We start from the raw sequence: 16,092 nt of genomic DNA, 5'->3' as shown, positions 1-16,092 counted from the left end.
TTTTTTTTCAGATTAACTTAACCAATCAATAATTAATTATGTTAATACTTATGAAGTCAAACATTACAGGAGTAACAGCTAGTTTTTGTAAATACTACAGTTAAACCCTTTGTTCTCCTATCTTGTTACTGTTCAAATTTTATTTATTTCTACTGCAAGTCATAATTGCATACCATTGTAAATTGGTTCTTGAGCATTAGAAGGTAAAACAAAAATTAAAAAAAATTAAATTGGGATAAATAAATGCATAAGATCATAAATACTTTATTCTTATTTTACAACTGTAAAAATAAGACACAACCTGTATTTCTCTTGACAAATATTTATTCAAACCACAACAAAGCCTATAACGCCGAAGAGTTGAAGATCTGTCAAGAGAATCTTGGATGAAAAGAACCCCGTGTCCTCAACAGTGGGTTTTGAGTTTCTTCTTATTGTACGGACCCAAACTAAACCCTTCCCAATGAAATCCAATACTTCTGCGGTCTTTTTGTGTTTGCAAACCACCTGTCCCTCTTCTATGAATGGAAAGTAATCCCTATTCTTAAGAGTTATATATTGAAGCGTCTTATTTCTCGTGTCAATCGATCCTTTTTCCAAATCGATATGAATGTTTGTTGCAGATGCTTGTAAGTAGCTTATTGTGTACCTTTCTCAAATAGAAATACTTCTTTGCTTTATATGTTATATTTTTGATTTATATGTTCTATAGTTTGGGTTTTTAGCGGGGGGTTGGGGTATGCCTACCCCCAAGATACTTTGTTCTGTAATTAGATTGGGAGTTTACATACAACTAGAATAACAACCTCCACAATTATTTCACATAGTATTGCACACAGTTTTAACACATGGTAGGTTCATAATTTAACTATCTTTAAAGATTTAAATATACTGTTCAAAATTATAAATTTTCGACTACACTTAAACAGTTGTTTGAGATATTTTAGCACTATATGTCGACAAATATATGCACGACAAATATGTTTTGAACTTTTCGTTTTCATAAATGTAGGAATCAACATTCGTATCATTTATTTAATTGTTTTGATTACTTTAGTGTTTGTTGTAAACTTTTATACTGTCAACTTGGGCATTGATATGTATATTCAAAGTAAAGGATAACATCTTTTGATTGTGCACTTTAAATTGATAACTAAAGGATTTGATTAGTTTATTGTTTTGAGCTATCTATATAGTTCCATTGTTTATGTATCGCACCCTTAATTTGTGGACAGTTCTATAAATCATTAGGATAGTATCACACATCTAACTTAATTAAAATTGCAAATGGCTTCTTAATAATACATGTTAGACTTACGGATAAAACTAAACTTCCAGTCAACCTGTACTTCATATACATGTTGTCTTCTGAGTCTGACCATGTTGTCCAGCTGTGTTTCGTTACCAAACTTTTGAAGCCGTTTTGCCCCTCCATTCACACACATGAGTTAAGGCACGTCACAGTCAAAAAATATTCTTCCATAGATTTCCTATTGCGCTTTATACATGCATCCGTCAAAGGTTCATCAGTCGCTCTTTCGGCGCCTGTCAGTAAATATTAGATTTTTTCCAACCGATAGTTTTAGATTCGGAAGCCTGACAGACGTGTTTGATGTTAGAAACTAGTCTCTCTGTTATTTAAATTATTTTGTTTAAATTTTAAGAACTGTTTGTAACTATCAACAAGATTGACGATGGCAATTTGATAGAATATTCTGGGTTAATTAACATCACTGTAAATACAATGACGGAAGACTGACAGAAACCGAATGACAGACAGTTGACTGAGGTATTGCGGATGCAACTGAGACTGAACCGTTACTTGACTGTAACGGATCTCTGACTGACCACAAAGTGTGAATCAACCTTTATTAAGGCGCATACCGTAGTGAAGTTGCTACAAAGACTACTCCTTGTACCACAAGCTAAACTCATGATCAGGTCGAATCTGATATTAGAAGAATCTAAATGGTATTCATGAATAAATACTATTAGTAAACATAAATTCTAGTGGACGGAGAACCTTGCATCGCAAATCAGCCAAAATAAGCACACCCCATACTCCGTGACGGAATTGAGTAGGATTTACACAAATGTTCCGAATTGTGATGTTATGTATGCTTGTGGTGTCATATATTGGAGTTAGAGTCAAAAGGCTTGATACAGAACACCAGGGATATAAAGAAAGAACGTGTTCAATTCACCTCGATCACAGTATTGTGATTCCTTGCACGTCGATATGATCACCTCCACTACCCCTGCGTTTCATACTCCGTCTGTTCTCTGCATATGTTTGAAATTTAAATTCAGAATTGAGTTTTATATATTAAACTGCAGGTTCTATATTGTTTCAAATTTTGTCAGTGAAAAATTCAAATTTTGTGTTGAGTTAAGTACTTATTTAGATCAACTTTTTTCTATTGTAAAACCAAATGTTTTACATGTATTTTGCTTTTAATCTGCTTAAAATTCAAATGGATAGAAGGTAAATCTAAGTTTTAATAGGTTATACACGTCAACATTCTATGTGTTCAAAATTACTCCTGAAACGAGTTTTGTACTGTAAATTAAAAACTCCATTTCGTGTTGATCTTTAATATGTATGAGAAATTACAGAATAGTAATTTGTATTTAGTATCAACATAAGCCAAATATTTACGTTGATGTTCGTTAAAATTCTTTTACGCTCTAATATTCATAAAATACAAACTCAAATAAACATCTATTAATTCTCATAATTGCACACTTTGCTCCCTCATCAACAATGAATTTAAATTTAACTTAATTAAGATTGTGCCAATTAACCTATATAGTGAACTAAACAAAGTTCTAGTTTAATTTGCCCAACAATATACCTGCACATTGGGTGGACTACTAGTGTAACAGTTGCAGTGAAAATATCTGCTTATTCAGGCCAACTAGACAGTTCCGATTTAATTACAACAGTAACTTTAACTCGTTGTCCTCTGCAGTGGTGGATAGTTTAAGTGACACGTTAACTTATTTCAACGTATATTTTGACAAATGAAAAATGAATCCATTTAGAATGTTTGTGTGCGTTCAATTGTACTTATTAGATCATCTTGTAATGCATAAAAAAGTTTAGAAAAACAGTCAAACAGTAGTAGTATTCACGTAGCTACTATTAGCTTCAAGTAGGAAATATCTTGAACTTTGGTATTTTTTATAACTCTTAAAGTTAGGTATGGTTGTGTGAGCTTAAGATTTCACTTCTATGATTTATTTTGTGTACCATAACAGAGTCTTCATCTTTGACTATCTCTTATTTGAAATTTATAAGAGTAAAGGAAAAACCCGTTTAGAACTGTTCAAATTGTTTTGGTATTGATAAAATATGTTGATTTTGCTTGTGTTCTATATTTCTTTTAGTTGTTGACTGCGACTTATAACTCTGCCTTTCACATAGTTCTCAGACCGTAATGCCCGGTCAGATATAATATCCTCATGGGACGTATTGAGCAAAATAGAGTCAGCTGTGCAGTAAAATACAAACTGAACTGATAAAATTAAAGCACCAGGATTTGAACCCGCGACATTGGTGCCTTAGTTTCATAGTTAATAACGATAACAAAAGCCCACATGAATATAAATACTTGAACTTCTATAATTGCAACACTTTGTAATATCTTTTGGACACTCCGCTTTGTCCAAATAACAAAAAAATCTTAATCTTTTGTTTGGTAACAGCTGAGCATGAAAAGGTTTACCAACTTAAACCACGTAAGTGCGTTCACGTAATTATATGTTTGTTCAAGTTTACACATCGAGATCCTACAAGCTTGTATCCTTTTCTCACAACGCCAGAGAAATACGTGTTCAACACTTCTAGATCGACATTGTAAAGCTTGGCACGTTTGTGATCACTTCTCTTGCTTCTCAGTATCTTACTCTTATTTTTCACCCTTGACATCTCGCGTCTAAAATTACATTGTAGTATGTCAGGTGTGAGCAAATTAATCAAATTGCTTTTTGTGTTTGTTTTTACAATATCGCAAAACCCAAACAAGAATTATGAAACAAAATTGTTGGTTTAGTGTTCAAAATCATGGTTTTAGCTCGTTTATAAGCAATGGTCGTCAATGGTGTCATTTAGCACTTCCATAACGTTGTTCGATGATTTTCATACGTCAACCCTTAACAACCAATGATGGATGTTACATGATTATGAAATCCATTGCCTTGTTGTGAATGAGGTCTTATTGTATTTACCTCATACTTTTTACATAATAGTCTAGACTAGTAATAAGAACTTCCAGTAAAATTATAATTAGTGAGTGGTTTATACCTTTTTTTAGGGGTTTATGTTTTTTGTTTTACTTTGGGTTTTCTTTCAAAAAATGTTTAGACAATAAGCTCGCTGTTGTTGGATTCTTTACGTAAAAAGTAATAAGTTATTCGAAATATGATAGAAAGTAAAATATCTAAGTTATCTTTTATAACTTACCAACACATCCACTATTTTATCGATTCACTAAATAAGATTATAGTTTTATAACAATAAAATTAACTAAGTTAAAACCACGAATGTGAAGCATGGACGAATAATAATGAAATAAAACAGTATAATAATAAAATAATATCTTCAAATAAACTTGAGTTTTCATTTTAACCATATTTAATGTAATAATGGTAAAAAATGGTTTTGTATTTGAAAAATATTGTGGAAAGTATTAATATTAAATATAATTTGTGAAAAATATTGTTGAAAAAAACATTAGTGGAATGGGTTTAATCAAAATCGAACTTTTTTGAAGCAGCATTATAGATGTTGTATTCTGTTTTATTTCCTTCTTCATAAGCTTTAATTCCAAGTATAAAAAAATAAAATAAGCAACTTCGAAATGATGGCTCGAACATACTTGGTAGCTCTGAACTAAGATGATGAGTTGAACTTGTGTCAAAACACCAGATCTTGTGTATCGGAAAAGTGTTGCCAACAGTTTGACATTATTTCCTTCTTCTCATAGAGTCTACATTTATTTCTGCAATATACTTCACATAAATATGTGAACATTCCAACAAATACTCAACTTCCCTGACATAACGGCTTAGTATTTTGAATAGTACACCATATGGAAGTATTTAAGCTAGAAGACCCTGGTTGGAAAATTATAATGTTTTACAAAGAACATTTATTAGCCGGAAATCAACAAAACAAGTTACTTAAGCCAAGTCTTAATGTCATTATAAAACATGAATTACATGATACTTACAAATTGTGAATGAGTCTTTATTCTAACAAACTCATTTACAAAAATTTACAAAACAATTCAATAGAGAAAACAAAAACCTAAATATTAAATTAAAAGAATAATAAATTAAATTAAAATTTTACATGGCAACTATATGACTACATGGGCTGAGAGAGCCTTTGCGTCAACTGTATTTGTGTTGAACAAAATAAGAAAAAAAAAATAAAAAGCAGGAGATATGGGAAACAGGAGCGTAATAGAGTGACGAGGGCAAACGATGAAATTGTTGAAATAAATAAACATGCTAGCATATTTTTACTTTCCCATTGCGAGAAATTTCATATATTAAAAACTCTTTGAAAATACTTATAATTTGTTAAAACAATGATTTCATTTTGATTTGAATGGTATTTGTTCGTATGGTAGGAAGCCTGCCTTTTATCAGTTGATAGTGTGGGAAAGAAATCGGTTAAAATTCATAAGTAACAAACACAACTTATCTAAGTTCTATTTTTAGATAAAATTGTTTGTCTACGAAATAAATGTTTTTTTTTATTTTGATTAACTAGATAGAACATTTTGTTCAATATCTACTTATTTAACAATTCGTAGTTGAAATTAGCATAAACGTGTAACGAGCTTAGCTTTACCAACACGATCTGGGTCAACAGTTTTAGTGAGTTCAGTTGGACATTAGAAACTGTACAAATTGTGAGGGCAACCATAAAGTTTAAACTTTTATTTAGGTCAGCATTTCCACCTTCAGTTAAATTGAACCAGTAGTTATGCACAGTGTTAGTTGTCATGTTAAAAATAAACAAAGCCAATATTTTTTTGTCCAAAGACAATGTAGCTTCCCTAGAATGCATGATAATAATATTTTGTTAAATAAGTCGACGACTGAAATATTAAACCAAATGGTTTGATTTATTATCAATTCATATCTATGTTATGAGACTAAATCAAAGCAGTAAGCTATTTAATTGTTGGCTTACTAGTGTTTTGTTTAGCCAGGCACATTCTAAACAAAGTGTTAGCCAACAAAATTAGTAATAGTAGTGTAGTAATATAATAGCAGTATAAAGCCATATATATTAACGCTGTTTAGGATAGTTTACCTGGTCTCTGCACAACTTTCGTCTTTTGCACAATTTTTTTTTTTTTTATAAATAAACAACTGTGTAGAGTCATCTGCTATATTGTGCTACATTGTGCCTTGTAGTTATTAACTCTGTTTGTAACCATAACAGATCATCCATCTACGAGATATATGAATCTATGTCATAATTGCAAATATAATTACAGTAGTAAATATTGAATGACAATTTAGTGTGGATTTAAGAATGAAACAAGACATTATTCATTTAAAATTAACAAATGTTAACATTATGATTAATTAACAAATTAAAGTTATCTGATTACTGTTTAAAATGATTAAATTATTAATTTTTTTCAGATATGATATCAGAGAAACATTGATACTACACTCTCCATCCACTACACGGTAAGACTTGTTCATATCAATCTTAATTATTCTTTTAAATGGTCGTTTTAAAGTATAATTCATTCCTTGGAATGTGATAAATGTATTCTGCTATCTACTAGTAAGCATACTGTATGATGTGTACCATCCTATTCATACAATCAGAATATTACAATTTACCTATTTCATAAAAGGAAAGCATGGAAATTGATAGGGGTTTCACCTTGGTTTAATCGGGAAGAGGTATGTGTCTGTATCTATTTATATGTAGGACTAATCCCCTATTTTATATCCTGGAATTCAGTTCTGTTCAAAGTAATTGACTGTGTGCCAGAACCTAGAAATCCCTGCAACAGACAGTGGCTAATAGAATAGTCTAAATCCAATGTGGTTGAGATCTTTAGGGTTTTTAGGATTTGGTCTCTAAGAATGAGAATGTGTGTAATTAACTTATATACAAATAGTCTTTAATGTAAAATATTTTACTATTATACAATTAAAATGAACATGTTTTAATGAATATATTCGTAACAATTGACGTGGTTTAATATATTAAAATTATAAAGTAACCCTATTTAGGAAAGAATACAATTATTAAATACATGAATAAAATATGTAAAATAAACTGTCATAAGCAACAAATTATAGTAATTTACAAAAAATAGATATTCAATATTGAATAAATAAATTAGAGGAGTTATTTAACCAGTTGCCAATTAAAAATATGTTTAAAGGCAAACGCAATATTAATAGCGATTGTAACTACTCCAAACCAATGTAAATTGAATGTAGTCCTTCATGGTAAAAACAATTGAGTATTTTCTAAATATAGAAATACAACCATACATAAACATTAGCAATAACAGCTCATATTGCTTAAAAAGGAAAACTTTTTTGTTTATAAAACAAAAACCCTAAGTTTTTTCGTTGGTTGATCTTTTAGAATCACAACCCTTAATCCAATTTTGAAAGTTTCGTATTATTAAAAGTGAGTTTGATTAGTTTTGGTAACTTAAGTTCCAATCTTCTTACTAAAAACCCTAGCAAGTACTGTAGGACTTTAAAGTTTGTTTACATTGTAAATAAACAATAAGTTATTAAAACAAATATTAAAAAAGCTATACATAGTTAGGTTCATATAGGCCCTGTGTGAAGTCTTCCTTACCGCCTTTCATAACTTATCACTGATATAACTGCCACTTAAAGCTATATTCCATCATTAACATTTAATATGTTGCCAAAGCCGATAAATAAAGTTTTTTAACGAAAACATTAGCTGATTAGGTCATAAATCTAGAATCATTGTTATTTAGGTAAGCTCCTAAATAATTTTTACAATAAGGGTTTGTTGTTTCCTATACTTTTTAACACCTCTAGTACATATACTGAGATTTCATGTTTTCAAAATAAATTATCTACATCAACCGACATTTATATTTCAGATATCTACATTCAATAAATAAGGTACAACTATATTTCAGTAATCTCAACTCATTTTAGGACCGTTTTGATTTATGATTGAAAACGTGTAGTATAATGAAACAAAATGGGTGGGAGGAATTGAAAACCAGCAATAATGTTAGTCCTTAAATATTTACATACTTGATTGAATGGATCGTTAGGATCGCATAACAATAACAAGCAATACTTTCAGTGATTGCGGAAACAAAACGATAGTCAATATCAAACGAACTGTCGGTATTTCTTTATAATTTTAGACATGAGATATGAATACACGTTTAAACATTCCATCCTATATTTTTCTCAAATAATAGTAACTTTAAAAGAGTTTATATTTTATAATATTTGTTTATTTTATCCAAAATTAGAAATGGTTTTTAGATATTCCTTTTCCAAGCCACAACTGAAACACCGGAAAATCATTGTCAACAAATGCTCGATAATATCTGTCAATGCTCCATAAATATTCCGATAATGTCCACTGATGTTCAATCGTTCATCAGGCTGTCATTTGGCTCATATCAACAACCGTAAACTACAGGATGTCACTCCCTACACGGGTTTAAACAACGTTGTTTACGTGTGTCTATTTTAAGATATCCGATTCGATTCGTTCGTCCATATTTCAAAGACACGCATCTCCATTGTAGACTTTTAAAGATCAAAACACATTAAAATTTGGTAAAATAGTATACTTATTTTTTATTTAACTTAAATCATAACGGCAAGTTATGGTTAAAAATAGTGTAATCCAACTTAAGTTTGGTTTGGAATGAGATATTATTGAACACACTATTTTAACCTTTTGGTAGATATTACACTCTTCATTTCTACAGTAAAAATACTATTTTTGAATTGAATAAAAGGCAACGGTGAAAGATAAATTTTAACAAATATGTACATATTAATGATAACTCTTCCTACTAAACATCAAAAAATTTATTTCAAACCCACCAGCAAATAGCATATAATGGTTCTTTTATTTTTCAGGTCCTGAAACAAAATGTATATTTTGAAAACACTCGTGGTATTCATAGCAGTGGTGGCCGCTACCTCTGCAAAGAAGAAAGACAAGAAGAAAGCCAGTGAGAGATTCACTCCACCACCAACTCCTCCAGTGCTGAAAGAGGAACTTAATATGTGCGACCTTCAGAATCAACGAGAGCTAAATATTTACTGCCACTGTGACTTCGTGGATCTCCAAAATGCAACTACGGCGAACTGTTGGCTTTTCAACAAGGGGGAACTTCCAGACGCTGCAATCTGGGACGGTTTCAAAACTCAAAGCAAGATAACCAAACTAGACTTCCACATCAGGACGCAAAACACCCTAACGTTTATTCCAACCAGAGCTTTGTCACACCTGAGAGAACTGAAGACGTTGGAGATCGTCTATGCGAGTATAGACACCGTTGACCCTTTTGCGTTCGCAAACCTAACTCTTCTTCAAGACTTGGCGTTGACCAGAAACGGCATTGTCACTTTGATGCCGTACTCCTTCAGCTACCTTCCGGAGCTCAAGGTCATCACACTGGGAGAGAACAGGATCGCAGAACTGCAGCGGGATGTTTTTATAGGACTTCCGTCCCTGAGGAAGCTCTACATTGACAGGAATAATCTCAGTGTTCTTCATGATCGGGCGTTCTCCCACCTTACCCACCTGGGAGAGCTGGAGCTGCATGGGAATCAGCTCACTGTGGTGACCAGAGAGACGTTTGCTGGCTTGGCATCACTCAAGAGGCTTGATCTTCACCAGAACAGGTGATTGAGAATATAAATTATGTTAATTCATTTCATAATATTTCAGTCGTGTTATTATGTTTTGCAGCCATATTAAAATTGTACGTGGGGATATGGCACGGTAGAATACTGTAAGCTCTTAAGATTTTTTCAGGTTGGTGGTCTTTTGATATTGCTGGTATTTTATATATACAGGGTGTTGTTAAAATGTTATATATGTTATATAAAGTGTTGTTCCATGCAAGAGTGCATGGAAGTGTTTAAGTTCTCCCAGGTATTTATTTGTATTAAGTTATATAGGCATATTTTTTGCAACCATCTCTTAACTTGCCTATAGCCTCACTTAGAATTGCAAAACATTTACTGAAAACTGCAATTCTCTTAAAAGTGTGGTTGACAATGTTATAGAGTACAGTACTCAAAACAGATTATTTGTTTAATCTTTTCCATTCTCCTTGACCTTTATGGCTTTTTATTTTTTTCCTTATAAACAATTATTATTCTATTTTGTTTTCATGAAAGTCCTTCATTCTATTTTAGGTACATTAGTAATTGGACTTTCTTTTTCAGCCTGACGATGCTGGGAGATTACACATTCTCAGAGATGCCCCAACTAGAAGAGCTGCTGGTAGAAGGCAACAGCATCCAATATATCAGCGAGCGCGCCTTCTCAGGGGTGTCCGGTCTCAACCGCCTTGTACTCAGCGAGAACAAGCTGCAGGTTTGTGTTTCTGAGTAAATAACTTCTTGATGAGCATTGAACGTGTTGGAAATTTGCGGAAAGTAAATAAAATATATGTCTAATAACACTTAAACATATATTAACGCTAATACTTTTAACTCACAAGACGGTAAATATACATAAAATATGGTAAATGGTGATCGATTTCGATTGGACATTCCAATCATCTGACCCAATAGGCGAATGACAAGAATCTTGAATGGGACTTATATCCTATTGGCTACTGGACTCAAGTTGTACTTATAGAAATATATTGGCCAGTGCTTCCGGTAACCAATAGGATATAAGTAGGACGCCATTCAAGATTCTTGTCATTCGCCTATTGGATCAGATGATGATTGAAGTGTCCAATTAAAATTGATCACCACTTACCGTATTTTATTTATATTTGTCGTCTTGTAAGTTGATAGTATAAGCGTAAATGTTTGTTTTAAGTGTTATTAGACGTATCTTTGATTTACTTTCCGTTTTTGAGTAAAATAGTAAATTATTTTCACATTCGTGTGGATGTAAGATAAAGATAAATTACAAAATCGCAAATCTTTTTCGTCAATTTAAGTCTTCTTGAGGTAATAAAAAGTAAGGTAAAATATTAGAAATTGCTGTTGGATATTGTATCTGTGCATAATACAAATGTTGTGAGATCCTTGACTTCGGAAAATTTAAATAGAATACTTATCAATACGGAACAATCTATTTTAGTTTCCTTTTGACATGTCTACAGTTACAACTAATCAGGATAATAACAAATTTGTACGTTTAAAAAAAAGGGAAAGGGTCATAACATATCATTAGACTAAAGTAATATTTTTTTCATTCTATTCAGGTATTGAGTGGCAACGTGCTGTCGTCAGTGCCCAAAGTAAGATTCCTGGACTTGAGAGATAACGGCTTGAGGACTCTGACATACGACACGATCAGCCCCATACTACCCAACCTGAGGAATGTCACTTCATACTTCTTTATTGAAGGTAAAATCAGCCACCTATGTGTTTACAGCAAATCATTGCAATCCAAGTTTATTAAAAAATTGTCATCAGGAATGAAAAGGTATTGAAGGTATTGTTTAAAGGTGATTCATCAAGGTATTCAACATGGTATTGAATCATACTAACGAAGGTTTATGTTAGCATGTCAACAATCGGCAAATCCAAATTTTCAATAGTTACCACAATAGGTGCATTGCAGATCCCAACCACTTTTTGATCGAAATACTAATGTTTTACGAGAATGTTAGTGTCCCCATTCTCACATCAGTAATGTGTAGAACCTTACTAGAAATGGATACAAAATCATCAAAAAGCTTCAACACAAGTTGATTTACCATGACAAAGGTTAATGTAGGTCTAATCGTCAATCTTTTTATCGCTGAAAAACAATAAAAAAACTATTTTGTAAGTATGGTGGTTGATATCCAAAGTAACTTCTAATCAACAGGACTTTATCATAATTTATTTTAGTATTTTGCAAGGATAATATTAGCTGTAAAATGTGTAATAGAATCAATTATTGTCCAGAAAAATATTAAACCTTAAACATGGCAGCCCGTTCGCTCAATGAATAAAAATCTGTTGTACGTCACCAACTAGTCATAAATTCATTAATTTCATGTATTACAACATTGCTTTTAACATAACTGTGTTTCAGGAAACCGATTCTCCTGCGACTGTCGGCTGGCGTGGATGCACACTTTGCTGAACGAAACACCCAATGAGCACGTCCGTAACGTACTCGAGGAACTAACGTGTTTTTGGAACGACTCGGACCACCACCCGGTGGAGGGGGGAGTCGCGCCATTGACGTCACATAGTCACCGCCCCCACCACGTGGAGCCCAATGACGTAAACGGCTACGAGGAGGATGAATACGAGGACGAAGACCCAGGATCCCAGAAACACTTCTTGGACATCCCAGTGGAAACACTTCCATGTCCTGAAGCTATGAAGCACTCTACAGACGCTCCTCTCACGGCAGACACCCGCCACGAAGGCTTCCCTAGTGGGTCTCCTCTTCTTCTACCTCTGCCTCTTCTTCTACCTCTGCCTCTGTGTTCCTTGTTCGTCGTAGTGTCTTTGGTCACGTGAACCACCTTCTCCCCGACCTCCGAGAGCTGAGACTGATACCTGTGTATATACAACTCGCAACGTTTTCTAACATTTTGTACGTTTCTTGTTGTTAAGGTGTTTGGGTACTTGCCTTTGCTTGGCCGAGTTTCCAGACTGGACCATCTCGATTATTGTTTTCGATGTACAATATAAGTGTTCTAGTTATTTTGAATTGTCGGCACTGAGCAAAATTGGTGTTCGTCTAAAATGTTTTATCAGGGTTACTAAGGACAATTATTCAGGAGATTTGCATTTTTGTATTGAAAACAAACTAGGTGGATTGGCTTTCAAGAGTCCATCAAGAAACTAAAATTAAACTTATTTCATTGCGATCGAACCAAAAGAAATTCTAGTTTATTATTTAGCACATCACTTCACTATGTTAAACGTTGTAAATATTTTTCAACAAAGGTTAATTTGTACTGCAATGTAAATATGAAAAAGCTTCCTAAAAAAATTTTGCATTTTTTTATTTCTCGTTTTCCTTATACTCGTTTTCTAATATAAGTTATCTTTAAATTCAACAACGATTCAAAAACACTAACTCTTTTGATTAATGGTTATGTTGTTTAGTCGGATGAATGTGTTTCATTGAGAGCATATGTCTCATTATTATTGTTTCTAAAGATTATTGTAACATTCCAGAGAGAAACTTTGGTATTGTATCTTGTGTACATAATGCTATGTAAATATAACACTAGCAAAGCCTATGCTAACATGTAAAAAATATTAATAATGGGGCCCTTTTTTATGTATTATAATTTTAAAACTTCAAACTTTTAGCTTCCCTACCTTTATTTAATGAGGAAACGGCAACAAAATAATATATTAAATTAGCTTCATATTTTTCACCAAACATGTACAAATAGCTCTGAAGCGTATTTTGCTATCCATACGAACTGTGTATTTGTAATGTTTCTCTTTTAAAAGTGCACGCTACTTCTGCAGGAAGTTTGTACAGTTTGTTACGGTTTCGTAATCTTTTCTTCATAACTGTATAATGTATATTGATTTCAATATGAATATGTGGTAGTAAGTGTCACCATCTGCTGATTCTAATACAGAACACTGTAAAAGTCCATATATTTGTTACTTAACTGAAAATAAAGTCCAAATGTGTTTAGTTTTCAATAAATGTATTTCTATGTAACGCTACGGTATTTGTAATTTCCCTTGTAATATTAGTTGTATACCTCATTTGTCGAAAATATTTTAAAATGCTGAAAAAGTCCATGATACATATACATAGAATTTATAGTGGTAGGGGATTTTATCTCTTGGAAAACATATACCAGAGAGTAAACAAACGTAAATTTGTATCCCGAATTCAGAGTATGGCCGTAAAAAATCGTTCCCTCGTCTGAAACATTCATATTGGCTCCTGCGGCATTTCCGATTCCACGTCCGGAATCAAAACACTTTTATTGAAGGCCTACACATTTGATATCAAAAGCAAATATCATATCTTTGATTATCAGATTTTCCAATCCAATTCAGCTATTTGCATCAGTGGATATCAAGTCTAGGATTAAATACTAACCATGTTCGAACTTTCAAAATTGTTGTGAATACATTGCCACCATAAAACAGGCATTTTACTAACATTATTTACACATTGTTGTGTCAGCGATTTTTCCAATAAAAGACATCCGTGTATGCAGGCAAAATAAAAGTTAAGTAAAACTATATCTTTACATTCCAATGTTCAAGAAAAATTGAATAGGTCCCGATAATTGTTTCTAACCATAAACTAAATTATAAGTGTTTGTTCCTGATATTGAAAAATATTAAATATCTTTGCTTAAAATGTTTAGCTGTATTGCAGTGCTCCGTTTTGATAATGTACTTTCACTTAATCGTTTCAATGTATTTACACTATATCAAAATAATGAAAAAACCGTTAAAAAAGTAAAAATTTTAGGTTTCATACTTAGAGTTTAAATCCGTATTATATTTGTTAAACCAGTCGTAATGTATTTTTTACAAGGTAAGATAAACCAAATGAAGTAGGAAAAATTATTCTGTAGCTTAAACTAATACAACCGACAGTGCATCCTGAAACTATAGGGGAACTCCTCTTAACCCATATACACTTTTGTTTCGTATTGAATTAAACAATACTATTCTTTTTTATTTGGAATGATTATTTTCTTTAAACATAAGCCGTTGTTTCGTATACATTACTTCATTATAAATATAATAAGGATTGCTAGAAAGTAAATGCTCTATAAACATAACTTTTAGTATCCCCAAACGAGTTTTGTGCTTTGGGTAATTGCATAATACTATAATTTATAGGGGTGAAATAATAATAATATTAATAGACTTCCTATTTCTTTGATTATTAATTGAAAAAAAGTCACCGTTCAGTGTTCCTGCTAATTAAAAGTAACTGTTTCTCTAAAACTAAGACACTTAAACATTTTTTTTTATATAGCTGGTTAACTATTTTTTTTCGTATGTTATCTTAGATGCGGGTTTTCCGATTAAGTGTAAAATCTCTTTCCCAAAATACCCATATTGTTTTGCATCGATAGATTAAGGTGTCTGGTCGTAAGTTGCAAGCTATTAACTCCAATGTCACTGCCTAATTACGTAGCTAAAAGTTATTATTGATTGGCAAGGTTTTATCCCGTGACACCTGGGAAGAAGTCTTGGTCAAACCACCACACCATGAAACGGGTGATGATATACAACTCGTGAATAATAAATATATACAAACTAATTTTGTGCAACGATGGAAACATGTAGAGTAACACTATTAATTTACCTTATATTCAAATATAAAATTACCTAAGTTAACTCACACTCAAGTTCCCCACCTAGACAGACTGCCACCAGCCACAGGTGCACGATGCGAGCTGCCAGCAGACGGAATGGTCCATTGGTTCCCTCCCATCCATCCAAATCATCAATACATCACTCTCAATTCATTCTATTTGTCTAGCTTCTGTTTTGGATCAGACGAAAATAAAACGTATCAAAACGACTAAACATTACTGATAAGTAGTACATCGATTTTATGTGGGCATAAGACATTATTTCAACAGGACAAGTTCTTTATAAACCTCTGATTTTTTCAAACACTTTTAACCCTGTTTCTACTGGATACAGTCCTTACATACATACATACATACATACAGGTTCCTCTTCTCCGTAGTCTTGAAGACCAGGGAATTGTCAAATCTTGAGGTTAGGGTAGGTGTGTTTGTGTGTGTGTGTGTGTGGGTGAGTTCATTTGTTGAGATGTTTGTGGTCGTAAAAGAAATCTTTTAGGGTGTAGTATGGTCTTTCAATCAGGTATTCTTTTAATTTTCTTGTGAAGGTTGTTGTGTTGGCTATTTGTTT

At 32.5% G+C, this 16,092-nt stretch overlaps 1 protein-coding gene across 5 annotated transcripts in view; it reads left to right on the top strand.

Annotated features, from left to right (window-relative positions):
- Positions 1–13,894, top strand: part of LOC128986826 (connectin-like) — a 272,786-nt gene extending 258,892 nt beyond the window's left edge. For 4 of the 5 annotated variants that reach the window (XM_054407376.1, XM_054407377.1, XM_054407375.1 and 1 more), the window contains 5 exons: positions 6,670–6,717; positions 9,148–9,918; positions 10,468–10,618; positions 11,466–11,610; positions 12,287–13,894. In XM_054407376.1, the coding sequence (XP_054263351.1) occupies positions 9,161–9,918; positions 10,468–10,618; positions 11,466–11,610; positions 12,287–12,723 (1,491 nt within the window). In that variant the 5' untranslated portion in view covers positions 6,670–6,717; positions 9,148–9,160 and the 3' untranslated portion in view covers positions 12,724–13,894. The remainder of the gene's footprint in view (positions 1–6,669; positions 6,718–9,147; positions 9,919–10,467; positions 10,619–11,465; positions 11,611–12,286) is intronic. The other variant, XM_054407378.1, reaches the window with a different exon arrangement.
- Positions 13,895–16,092: the final 2,198 nt, after the last annotated feature.

This window comes from Macrosteles quadrilineatus, unplaced genomic scaffold, assembly GCF_028750875.1.
Source record: "Macrosteles quadrilineatus isolate MER2022 unplaced genomic scaffold, UCM_ALF_1.0 Scaffold_2__2_contigs__length_208266976, whole genome shotgun sequence".
In the NCBI taxonomy this organism is placed as follows: domain Eukaryota; kingdom Metazoa; phylum Arthropoda; class Insecta; order Hemiptera; family Cicadellidae; genus Macrosteles; species Macrosteles quadrilineatus.
This window is presented reverse-complemented; position numbering and strand designations above follow the sequence as displayed.